We start from the raw sequence: 13,023 nt of genomic DNA on the forward strand, positions 1-13,023 counted from the left end.
ACCTGTGCAGTTCCTCTAATGCCAGTGGGTTTGCCCAGCTGTAACTGAATGGACATTTAGTAAATAATTCTGTCAATAATGAACAAGCCAGAATAGATTCCCACTTCCTCCCTCTGAACTACATTGACTCTGCAGGGTGAACCGAAGTAAAAAGCAAAACAAACATTTTTGTTATGGAAGTTTTGGATAGAAATAGGGAGCAAAACAGATGAAAAAAGAGTTGCAATTTTTCTGTGGTCATTTAACACGGAGTTTGGATGTGGCAGTCAGCACTTTGCACTTTTGTGTCCATTTTCACCAGTAACTTTAGAGCTTTTCTGAAACCAACCTGGATTGGATAAAACTGCTAAAAGTTGCTTTAGATGGTTTTATTTTATGGGTATCCAGTAATAGTTTCTCAGTTGCATCACAAATACAAAAGAAAACGCTTGGCATAGTGGGAAGCCGCCCTCAAAAGATGTTGCTTTTTTGGTAAAGGATACACTTCCTCATGCCATATTCCACCTCCAGGCCAAGTAAAGGCACTAACAGAATGTTGTACCTGTCCTTCTTTCTTCAACAGAGGGATTATTAGATCCTTATTAGTAAGAGTCTGCTTCCATTAAAGATAAAATCCAGTTACTTACTGCGGAAAGACAGCTCCTTTGTTCCCTGATGATTGCACAGAATCCCAGAAAACCTGTAATCATCACAAGACCTCCTGCAAAGATCAGGATGCATGCAGACACGGCAAATGTACTAGATGCCAGGATATTCAGATAGTCGCTTTTTTCAACTAGGGTCCATATGCCAACAGCCATCACTGCAGCACCACCCACCTGTGGCACACAAGGAGAAGGAAATGTACATGGTGAAGCCACACTTTGAAATATTTTAAGCTGGCATTTAGAACTTGTATCTTGCTTAATCTCTTTTTCAGCTAACTGGGCAGCTCTAATAAATAATTAGGAGTCATCAGGCGGTGCTGTTACACATCTTCCAAGTTCTTAATGTGCAAGCACGTTTTGACACTTAGGAAGACATGTGTTGCTGTTACTTTTCAGATGTACAATGTTTTGTGCAGAGGCAATTTTGGGAGAGAGGGAGCTGTATGAGTAACAGGAGAGTTCGCCCTCTGCCCTGGGTTGCAATCAGAGATAATTCTTGAGGCATCCGATGAAGTGAGCTGTAGCTCACGGAAGCTTATGCTCAAATAAATTTGTTAGTCTCTAAGGTGCCACAAGTACTTCTTTTCTTCTTGAGGCAGAGTTGATCCCTGGGAATTGGCCACTGGTGTTATGCTAAAATTCCTGGAAGAGAGGATTGGTTGGCACACTGTTTGACTATATCATTTCAGGGAAGGTGTACATGTGTAAATAAAGTAAGTTAAGTGTAATATATAACCAGATTCCACGCCACTGATTTCTTCACCACCACAAAGCTGACCTGCAAGGTCCTGGATTACTGCTACTGACTAGCACAAGGGTGACACTTTCAGAATGGGACACTGATGTCAAAAAATGGCAACAACATCAAAAACACCACGACCAGATTAGAAGCCAGTCCATTATTTCAATTCCTGCGTTGTTGGTAACAGCAACACAGGAACGGACATAATGGCCCAGCACCTAATGTTATATTTATTATTAGAGCTGGTCAAATAATTAAAAAGATTAATTAACAGACTTATTCTAATAATCTAATCTTGTTTTTAAATCCTGAATCCATATTGTGGTATCACAGCATGTATCTACAGTTATATAGATAGCTATGTATAGTATATATACATATGTATATATAGTATATATATAGTATATAGGTATAGTTATGTATAGATAGTATAGGTATAGTTATGAATAAACATACTGTCTTCACTATACTGCTGTTCTTTGGGTCATATAATAATATTCAAAGGACAACCAGCTCAGTATAAGAGTAGTTAACTGACCCATCCTCACTTTGCTATAGAACCTCATTTTCCCCCCAGTACAATACCCCCTAGCCCAAATATGTGCTTCCTCGCCAAGTTCAAGAAACTGGTTAGTCCCACTGATTTTTACTTACTAATCCACTAAAAGTTAAGAAGTTTGTTTTCCAAGCCACTTAAAACTATACAGTGCAGGTTTGACAACTGAGTGATTAAAATAATTAGAAGAGCGTTTACCACGAAATAGTACTTAGGGTGTCATGAGAAAGAAAACCTAACAACTGGGGAAACTATTCCATGAAACCCTGCACTGCAGAACAGACTGAAGTTCCACAAGACAAGCGTGTCTTACACACGCAGCTCTAGGAAGCACAGTGCTGACTAAAACTCATAAACAACAACACAGTATATTTTGTTTTAATAATGCCAACGATCCACTCTGCCCACTGCAAATGTATTGTCTTTGCTAGTGTATCTTAGCATTTTGCTGTCTGACAATGCATCTATTCAATCCCAGACAGAGAACAAGGTGCTAAAACAAATATCCTCGTTACCCTCAACCCTCCACAGTTCCAATCAACTCTACCTGCTCCTCTTCCCCTCTCCATCCCCCGCTCCATTCTCCCAGCAGCAGAAATCCAGGTCCCACACCCACACCCTCCTCAGTTTCCTTCTCCTCAAGTCTGGTGACATTTGCTCTATTCCTGCCTCTCCCCACCCTCTCCTCCTCCTACACCCATCCTTGCCACCACCTCCAGTCGTTTCATGGGACCATTCCTAACCTCACAACTATTCCCCCCTTCTCTTGCTGTCTCTGGAACTCACACTCAATACCCAAAAAGATCAAAACAATCCATGACCTCCTCATATCTCACTCCCTCCAGCTTCCAGCTCTCACAGAAACCTGGATCCCTTCGGCTGACACTGCCTTTGCAGCTGCACTCTTTTATGGAGTCCTCTGCCATGATGGGGTGTTGGGCTTATCTTCTGTTCCTCCTCTTTCCAACAGCACTGCATCTCACTCTTCTCTCCTCTCCCCACTCCATGACCATCTCTACCATCTGCCGAGCTCCTCCTCATTCGCCTTCCTCTCTGATTTTGACTCCTGGCTCCCTGTCTTCATCTCCTCACAGTCTCCCACACTCATCCTTGATGACTTCAGCTTCCATGTGGATGACCCCTCAGACCACTTAGCAACAAGTTTCCTCACCCCCACCTCTTCATTCAACCAGCAGAGCTGCTTCAACTCTCCCACTCACCAAAAGAGATGTTCACTTGACATGGTCTTCACCAAGCACTGCTCTCTCTAATCTCTCTGTTGCTGAGTTCCCCCTCCCTGATTATCACTGGGGCTCTTTCAGCATCACCCACGAGCACTGCCCTGTCACATGGCCTTTCCATGACTTCCAGTCTCTTCTGAGCCCTCTCTTCCCTGCCCTCTCTTCCATTGATATGGTTGTTAACTCTCTCTGTGCTTCAATCTTCTACACACTTGACTCTTTTGCCCTCTCTCCCATCGCAAGATCTGCCCTGCCAGCCTCCAGCCCCATTGGGCTCATCCCCAGTAGCTACTTCCTGTGCTCCTGGTCATATGCTGTGGGGAGTGTCTGGCAGAAATCCTGTGACCAGGCCGACTTCCTCCAGTACAAATTCATTCTCTTCTCCTTTAGTTCTGACATCATTCTTGCAAAACAACTGTACTTCTCCAGTTTAACTGAATCCCATGCCCACAATCCCAGCTGCCTTTTCATCACCCTTGACTCAAACCTTCCCCTCCTCCTGCCTCCAATTCTCTCTCTGCATAGGATTTTGGTGATTTCTTCCAAGAGAAAATTGACCAAATATGATGTGACCTTTCTCCTCTCCTCAGTTTGCCTTCCCTTACCCCTGGCCCTTCTACAACTCTCTCCTTCTACTGTCACAGATGCAGAAGTGTCTTGTCTGCTGTCCTCCTTTAACCTTTCCATTTGCCCCAGTGACCGCCATCCCAATCTCCCTCATACCTACTCTCATCCGCCCAGGACTCTTTTCCTTAACCTCTCTTGCTTCTTTGGCTCTTTCCCCTCACAATACAAACATGCTTTAGTCTCTTCTATCTTACAAAGCACCACCCTTTGCCCCATTTGCTTCTCCACCTACTGCTACACCTCCCTTTCCTCTCTTAGTTCATTGAATGTGCTGTTATATTCACTATCTGGAGTTCCTCTCCTCCAATTCCATTCTAGACTCTCTCCAAACCAGCTTTCACCTCTTCCACTCCACTGAAACTGCCTTTCCCAAAGTCTCTAATGACCTCTTCCTAGCTAAGCTCAAAAGCAGTACCCCATTCTCATCCTCCTTGACTTCTCAGCTGCCTTTAACACCACTGACCATATTCTTCTAAAAAAAAAAAAAAGTCATCCTTCCTTGGCATCCGTTATTCTGTTTGTTTCCTGGTTCTTCTCCTACCTCTGTAATCCTCCTCATTCCTTCTTCATCTTTCTGTGGTTGTTCCACAAGGCTTTGTCTTGGTCCCCTTCTCCCTCTACATCTTATCTCTGTATAATCTCATCCACAAACGCAAATTCAGCTGCAATCTCTGTGCTGATGACTCACAGATTTCTAGACCTGTCTTCTTCTGTCCAAACTAACATCTCAGCCTGTCTCTCTGACAGCTTCTCGTTAGCTCAAGCTCAACGTGGGTAAAACAGCTCAGTCTTCCTCTCCAAGCCCTCTTCACACCTCTTTTCTCAACCACTACAGACACCATCCTGCCTGTCACTCAGGCCCACAACCTGGGCGTTATTTTCAACTCGGATCTCTCTCTAGGTCTGCATCCAAGTTATGTCTAAATCTTGCAGATTTTTTCTATAAAACATCTCTAAAATATGGCCTTTTCTGGCCATCCACACAGCTAGAACTTTTGTCCAAGCCCTCATCATCTAATATCTCAATTACGGCAACATCCTTTTATCTGGCCTCAACAAATGCAATTTTGTCCCACTCACATCCATTCAGGATGCTGCTGCAAAGATGATATCCCTAGCCCATGTCACCCCTTCCTTTGCATCCCATCATATCATACTTATCTTCATTTTAAGGGCCCTTCATGATCTATCCCCATCCTACCTATCATCTCTCATTCATTACCAAAATGTCGGCTCTGCTTCCGATAGACCCAGGATGCCAGTCTTGTAAAATTCTCAAACCTGTATGTTAGTGTTTTCTCCCATGCTGCCCCACACACTTGGGAGGAGCTCCTTGTAAACCTCTGCAAAGCAATATCATTATTCACCTTCAAATCCATCCTCAAAATTCTCCTTTGCCATGCTGGCAACAAAAAAAAACTGATAACGGTTAGGCTGCCAGTGTGCTGAGACCACTGTTTGTCATGCTGAGCAATACTGTCTCCTTCTTTCCTTGTGCTCCCCCATCTGCCTGTATCCATCTCCACCCTTGCTGCAATTTAAGTCCATTGCTTCTTGTCCTATCCTCAGAGGTTAAGAAGAACAATTTTTCTTCCTCCTCCTTGTAACAACCTTTTATGTACTTGAAAACTGTTATCACGTCCCCTCTCAGTCTTCTCTTCCCCATACTAAACAAACCTAATTTTTTCAATCTTCCCTCATAGGTCATGTTTTCTAGACCTTTAATAATTTTTGTTGCTCTTCTCTGGATTTTCTCCAATTTGTCCGTATCTTTCCTGAAATGTGGCGCCCAGAACTGGACACAATACTCCAGTGGAGGCCTAATCAGCCTGCAGTAGAGCAGAAGAATTACTTCTCGTATCTTGCTTATAATACTCCTAATAATACATCCCAGAATGATGTTCGCTTTTTTTGCAACAGCGTTACACTGTTGACTCATATTTAGCTTGTGATCCGCTATGAACCCCAGATCCCTTCCCACAGTACTCCTTCCTAGGCAGTCATTTCCCATTTTGATATGCATAGTTAAGGTTTTCCATGCAACCTTAAGTCTGTCCTCGTTCAGCAGTGCCCCAATATTCCCTGTTAACACACACTGCTTTACTCTGCCAATCCCACAATTTCTGAAATGTACAAACTCTTCACCTCCTTTTACAAGCTGTTCACGCACAGAATCCTATCTAACACTATTAAAGAACAAAAGGGGGGAAAAAGTTGGTCAGTTAGGTACTATTTTGGGAGAGGACTTATATCTCCAGAATCCCTGCTCAAATGACCCCAAATTTGGATCACTAATCCTACTCTGTATTTCCACAAGGCATAGAAATTTTAAAAAAAATTTATACAAATATGTGGATTTTAGAGCACCTAGAAGCATCTTGTTATAAACAACGAGGATGGATGGAGGGAAAGGGCTGCTCTACACATCTGTCTTTAGCATAGGAGACTCTGAAAGGTCCGAAGCAGCCTATTCATCTCAATGTGATGTTCTCAGCTGAGTGAGAACACCCCATGAAGACAAATACAACCTGAAACAATTGCATCTCAGAGGGTGTTCTCATTCCCCTCATGAGTGCTTTAGAGCCTGTGATATGCATTAAGTACCTCCATCCTCAGCTCCCCACCCAAAGGGACAGGACTTCCCCAGATCCTGGATCACATGTGGGGCAAGGAAGAGGCTTCAAACCCTCCCAAAAGGGCATGGACAGAACCCAGTTCACATGAATGGGGTAGGGAGGTGTTCCAACCCTTGCAGATGGGCACATGGCCCCCAAATCCTGGCCCATACAAGGGGAGCAGGAGAGGAATTTAGACACCTTCATTGGGGCAAGACCCCCTATATCCCAGCTCATGAGGGGGGTCCCAGAGAGGCAAGAACCCCCCAGATTTAGACACACAGGAGGGGACATTAAGCAAAACTCTCTTAACTGTCAGAGTGGTTAAGCACTGGAATAAATTGCCGAGGGAGGTGGTGGAATCTCCATCATTGGGGATTTTTAAGAACAGGTTGGACAAACACCGGTCAGGGGTGGTCTAGATAATACTTAGTCCTGCCTTGAGTACGGGGTTCTGGACTAGATGACCTCTCAAGGTCCCTTCCAGTTCTATGATATCTCTTGTCTACTGTATGACACTTAGATTATAAACTCTTGGGGGCAGGGACTTGTTTTTTGTTCTATGTTTGCACAGTGCCTAGCAAAATAGTAGCCCTAATCAAGGACCAGGACCCTAGGTGCCACGATAAGCACAAACAACAAATTTAAAACTGTGCAACAATGACGATGTTACCAAATTCTACTCTGGACCATAGGTTCTGGAACTAGGGGTGCTGCCGCACCCTCTGGCTTGAAGTTGCAAGAATAACCCAAATACATGGTTTCAGCCTTCAGCATCCCTACTATAAAAATTGTTCTGGCTCCCCTGCTCTGGACAGTTACATTCTGCTTCTCTAAACTCCCTCTGTAGTTCCAACTGGACACAGTAATTGGGCCTGATTCTCCTCTCACACCAATTTTACACTAGTTTAATTCCATGTACTTAAATGGATATGTGCAGACGATAATGACCATGTGAGGTTTCCACAGAGGAGAAGAAACAAATCCCACCCGTTGATGCAAGGAGAGGGGAGGGATCTGTGGGAAGAAAATAATCCAGCAAGTTCCTCCTCTTCAGCCCCTCCTGTGACTGAGCTCACAATCATTAACAAGCATTTGTAGAAGCCTAGAGCAAAGCTGTCATGAAAATGAACTAGTCCAGGAACAAAATCAACTTGCCTATCCTTTGCCAGGGTGAGTGGAGTGATGTTAATGAGAAAAATCAGATATTTTACTCACGACCCACTCCCAGAAATAATTATGCCTCATCAAAAAAAAAACACCAGAATGACTCGCTCCGATCAAGTAGAATTGTGCAAGATTGATCAATGTAGCACCACAGCTTTGCATGCTCCTTTACAGAGATTAATAAAAGACACATTCCCTTCCACAAAGGCCTTGCAATGTAATTAAGATAATAGACAAAGAAAGAGGCTAGGGAAAGGAGGGATGAGGGATAAAACAAGAAATAGCGAGAACCATATCATAGTTAGAGAAAATTGTGTAAATTCTCATCTTTTAAGGAGGGGAGAAGTAGATAGCCCAGGAATGGATGTCTAGAGTGGAATGCAAGACCAAGGGAGTGAGTTCTGAGCAGCAGTTTGCAAGAAGATGGGGCACAGGAAGCTATTGTATAGCTACCTCGTGACTATTGTTTACTTTTGTTTTTGTCACTCGGGGTTGGTTGAACTCGGGAGCAGCGCTTTGCCAGAAGTAGAAGCTATTGGTTTTCCTGCCTCCTGAGGAGGACCTTTTAATTATTATTTGTACTACTTGAGGCACCAAGCAGAAATTAGGGCCCATTCTGCTTGGCACTGTACACACCTGTAACAAAAAGTTGGTCCCTGCCCCAAAGATCTTACAATCCAACTATAAAATGAGACAATGAGTAGACAAGAATCAAAGGGAGAAGCACAAGGTAACAGTGAGACAGATGTGAACAGCAAGATAAGCTGCAATCACCTCCCTCAACTGCCTAGCCATTCTCAAGTGTTTTGTAGGCAACACGGCTTCGGTGGGTTTTAAGGAGAGATTTAAAGGAGGATAATGCAATTGTCTACAGCGGTAGCACATGAGATTGGGTAGGTTATACTCAGGTGTTGCATTATTCAGGGTTGTTTAAAGGGAAACTTTAATATGAAACAGTATTATTACAGTAGAAACAGATGAATTTGTAGTAAAAACCAGAAGATATTAACATTCAAAAGAAAAAAAAGATTAGCTTAAGCACCTGTGGTATTGTAGCCTTTATTATTAATTATTTTAGTTACTGTTTATTTGTAGTGCTGTAGCACCTAGGAGCCCCAGTCATGGATCAGCCTCCCTTTGTGCCCGGTGCTGTACGAACACAGAACAAAAAGACAGCCCCCCTGACCCAAAGAGTTTCCAGTTTAACAGGTGGCTACATCATCCTGGTGGCTGCCATCTTTTAGGAGGGAGAGCAAACTGCGCTGTGTCTTATACTCCCTTCTTTGCACTGGCCTGGACACCTCTCTCTCCTCCACCCAACTTTAGCAGCCAGTTACATATCACAGCTGATGCCTCCCCTTACTAGAATCCCAGGTAACTTCCCCCTGGGGGCCTGATCCTCCCACGGATTTCCATGGAAGTTGCTTGTATCCTGTGGAGGCAAAGGAAGACCTTTCGACTCTGTTAAGTAATCTCTCCCCTTGGAACCCTGCGCGCACTTCGAGCAATGACTAGTATTCAAAATATTAACCTTTCTAACTGCTGTACTAACTATAACTCAGCTCAATTTCCTGAGAGAGCATTATGCAAACTCCAGTAGCTTTAGCTCCAACTGACCTCTCACACCAAGCATTCAGAGCAGATTTCCCTCAAGCACTGGAAATTTTATGTTGTTTTCTCTGTAAACAGCATATTTGAAAACATTTGCCATGCTTCGCCCATACAAGAATTTTCATGGTCTCAAGCCTTGTGTCTCCCTGGATCTCTTTAATGCCGCTCTCAGTAATAGAACCCCAGATTTGCTGATGCTGCTCTTTCAGTGGGTTTCACTTTTCTGTTTGAAGTCTTAAGGACTTTTAGCTATATGCGTTCATGTTATAGATCTCTCCACGGTGCCTCCTGGGGGGATGCTCTGTCAAACCTACTGAAGGTCGAAACTTAAAACTTCGCCTATTTATGGCTGATAAAAGCTTCCATAATGATCCACAGTTTCTAAAATGCACTGGTGTGAAAGGGCACTAGAAGTCAAATCATCAGCACCCAGCATGAGTAGCTGGACTGGGCAGATGGGGTGAGGAGGGAGTCTCCCCACCAGGATGTGGCATGGCTCCATAGAGACTGCTTTAGCCGAAGAGCTGAAATACTCTTCTGCAGCCTCAATGTGCTACCCCCCCAATGTACTTTGCAGAAGCGAGGATCTGGGGATCCACAATGCGCTGAATCTTCTGGCCCCACACTTTTCCCATCCCTACATGCCGTTGTGTGATGCTGAGTCTCCAAAGAATAGGGCTTCACCATTTGCACCCCTGGGCAGCCTCCCAAAACTTATCCTCGCCCTTTGCACAATAGATCTGCTCCTGGCACCCTATTCATCTGCTGAAGAAGGAGGTAATTTAGTCTGTAGGCAGCAAGTTTAAAAACTGCATTGTGATCCACTGTAGTTACTCCACAAAGGCGGGGATGGTCCTGAACTATAGTATTGGGCCAGATCCTCAGCTGGTATAAACCTCACTGAAATCAATGTAATTGTTCACAGCGTTGAAGTTATGCACTTGCTTAAGTAACAGGCTATGTTAGGGCCATAGTCCCTTGAGTATAAAGATGTACATTCTACAAAATAGCTCAAGTCATTTAACACGATATCAACTGCAACTCCATTTAATCTTTACGAATGCAGGCCAAAAGGGTGTGCTTTTTCATTGACAGACTAACTTTTTTACATAAACAGTCAATCTGAAGAGAAAATAATTTGCAAGGCTTAATAGGAAAATGCAAGATAGTTTCATGACACTCTGAGATGGAACCCAGTGTGAATAGAAAAGAGCTACTGATTATGTTAACACCACAAAATCCCAGCACTATGCCAAAGCACTTTCAGGTAGATTAAAACTAATTAAGTAAAGACCCCTGAAATGCACCAAAAATTTGAAAAACATCTGCAGCTAGTTTTGAAATCATTGAACTTGCTACCAAACTATTACTCAAGTACTTGTAACCCAACATATGAATTGATACCCTGTATATTTTCTAAAATGTGTTACTTAGATGATAACTTGAGGGTGTGTCCAGATAATGAAGTAATAATGGGAACCTGAGATAATCTAAATCTGAGACTGAAGCCCAAGGTATTTATAAATTTCAACTCCAACAAATCCTGTGGGCCAGGTTGTCAGGGTTCCCTCCCCACTCTGAACTCTGGGGTACAGATGTGGGGAGCCAAATGAAAGACCCCCTAAGCTTAATTCTACCAGCTGAGGTTAAAAACTGCCCCAAGGCACAAATTCTTCCTTGTCCTTGGACGGTATTGCTGCCACCACCAAATGAGTTAGACAAAGATTCAGGAAAAGGACCACTTGGAGTTCCTGTTTCCCAAAAATATCCCCCGCCCCAAACCCCTTCACCCCCTTTCCTGGGGAGGCTTGAGAATAATATACCAACCAAACAGGTAAACAAGGTGAGCACAGACCAGACCCTTGGGTTTTTAGGACACTAAAAACCAATTAGGTTTTTAAAAACAGAACTTTATTATAAAGAAAAGTAAAAGAAGCACCTCTGTAAAATCAGGATGGAAGGTAATTTTACAGGGTAATAAGATTTAAAACATAGAGGATTCCCCTCTAGGCAAAACTTTGAAGTTATAAAAAATGGAATAAACCTCCCTCTTAACATAGGGAAAATTCACAAGCTAAAATAAAAGATAATCTAACACTTATTTCCTTGCTTTACTTACAATTTTTGTAATCTTGGATGCTTATTTAGGAGATCGTTTTTCCTGCCCTGGTCCCTCTCTGTCCCGGAGAGAACAACAAAAGACCACACAAACAAAACCTCCCCCCACAGATTGAAAAGGATCTTCTTCCCTTATTGGTCCTTTTGGTCAGGAGCCAACCAGGTTATTTGAGCTTCTTAACCCCTTACAGGTAAAGGAGGGATTTTATACTACCCTTAGCTGTATGTTTATGACACAGGTAATCTATGAGAGTCACACATACAGCATTGTACATGTCCAGGTAGAATGGCTAAAGCTATTTAAATTAATCCTCAAATTTGGAAATGTCCTTCAGATGTGACCAGAAGGACTAACTATCACAGTAAGGAAAAAGGAGACATCCTAATCCCAAACTACGGTAATGGCTTCTGTGTTGGGAGTAAAGCTGGTTGAGTTATTTGCTGGAAACAAATTTGTTCAGAGAATTTAGCACTTTTTTGCCTGTTCGTAAATTGGTCATGAAAAGATGATGATCTTTACAAAATGTATTCTTTATTCAAAATGGTATGACAAAAGCATTCATGAACGAATTTCAGCTCATGGATTATGTGAGCTTCGTACTGACTATTTGCTAGATTATTTGGATTTCATTAGCAAAATTGTGTGATTGGCCACCTAAAATCACATGATATTGATTCCATCCCCTTCTGGATGGCCTAATATAAATAAATACTCCTGGGGGCATTCTGCGTCAAAAAATTAAATTATGCACACAATATTTTAAAATTCTGCAAATTTTGTCAATAAATAAATGTGGCTCCAGCATGGCCGTGGGGAGCACAGGACCCTGGCTGCACTGAGGTAGGAGATCACCCTAAAGCCCCCACCTCTCCTGGTACAGGGACTCAGCAGTGAGGCTGTACCCGACCTTGACATAGTGCAAGGGCCGGGCCTGCCCCAGAAATACTCCAGTGTCCTGCCCCTCTGCGCCAGGTGAGGCTGCGCAGGCTCAGCCCAGCAGGATTCAAGTTTGGAGGGACTTAGTGGGGAGGTGAAGGGGGGAACCAGGTGTGGGGTGAGAGGGTTCTGTGTGGGCAGTCTGGGTGTGGGCAGCTCAGTGGGAGACCTGGGCGCACAGGGGCTCGCTGAGGGGTTCCAGGTGCAGGGGCAATGGGACTCTGCAGGGGATCCAGGTGAAAGTGGTTGAGGCTCAGCGGGGGGGGTCTGGGTGCTGGGGGAGTGGGGCTTGGTAGGGTGGGGGTCTGGGTGTGGTCTAGCTGCCACTTGGGGACAGGGAGGGGGCACAGTGCCACACCAAGCAGGTGTGGGTTACATATGCATACCTTCAGAAGCTCCACAACCCCTCCACGCTTTCACACTCATCACCTCTTTTAACGTTCACTTTAAGTTAAGTGTAAAAGAGTTCTCTACATCCTGAGCCAGATCCAATGCTCACTGAAGTCATCAATGGGAGTCTTTCCATTGACTTCAATAAGCAACAGATCAGACCCCAGGTCTACGTTTTTGTTAAATGAAATGGAAACACAAGTGTGTACTGAGCTGTTAGACCAGTGGTTCCCAAACTTGTTCCGCCGCTCATGCAGGGAAAGCCCCTGGCAGGCTGGGCCGGTTTGTTTACCTGCCGCGTCCGCAGGTTCAGCCGATCGCGGCTCCCACTGGCCACGGTTCGCCGCTCCAGGCCAATGGGAGTTGCTGGAA

At 44.0% G+C, this 13,023-nt stretch overlaps 1 protein-coding gene across 10 annotated transcripts in view; it reads right to left on the reverse strand.

Moving 5' to 3' along the window:
• TSPAN11 (tetraspanin 11) overlaps positions 1–13,023 on the reverse strand; it is a 219,058-nt gene that overhangs the window by 164,338 nt on the left and 41,697 nt on the right. For all 10 annotated transcript variants that reach the window (XM_084623710.1, XM_084623709.1, XM_084623703.1 and 7 more), the window contains one exon: positions 627–818. In XM_084623710.1, the coding sequence (XP_084479836.1) occupies positions 627–818 (192 nt within the window). The remainder of the gene's footprint in view (positions 1–626; positions 819–13,023) is intronic.

Source organism: Lepidochelys olivacea (assembly GCF_965140295.1).
Source record: "Lepidochelys olivacea isolate rLepOli2 genome assembly, chromosome: 1".
Classification (NCBI taxonomy): Eukaryota; Metazoa; Chordata; order Testudines; family Cheloniidae; genus Lepidochelys; species Lepidochelys olivacea.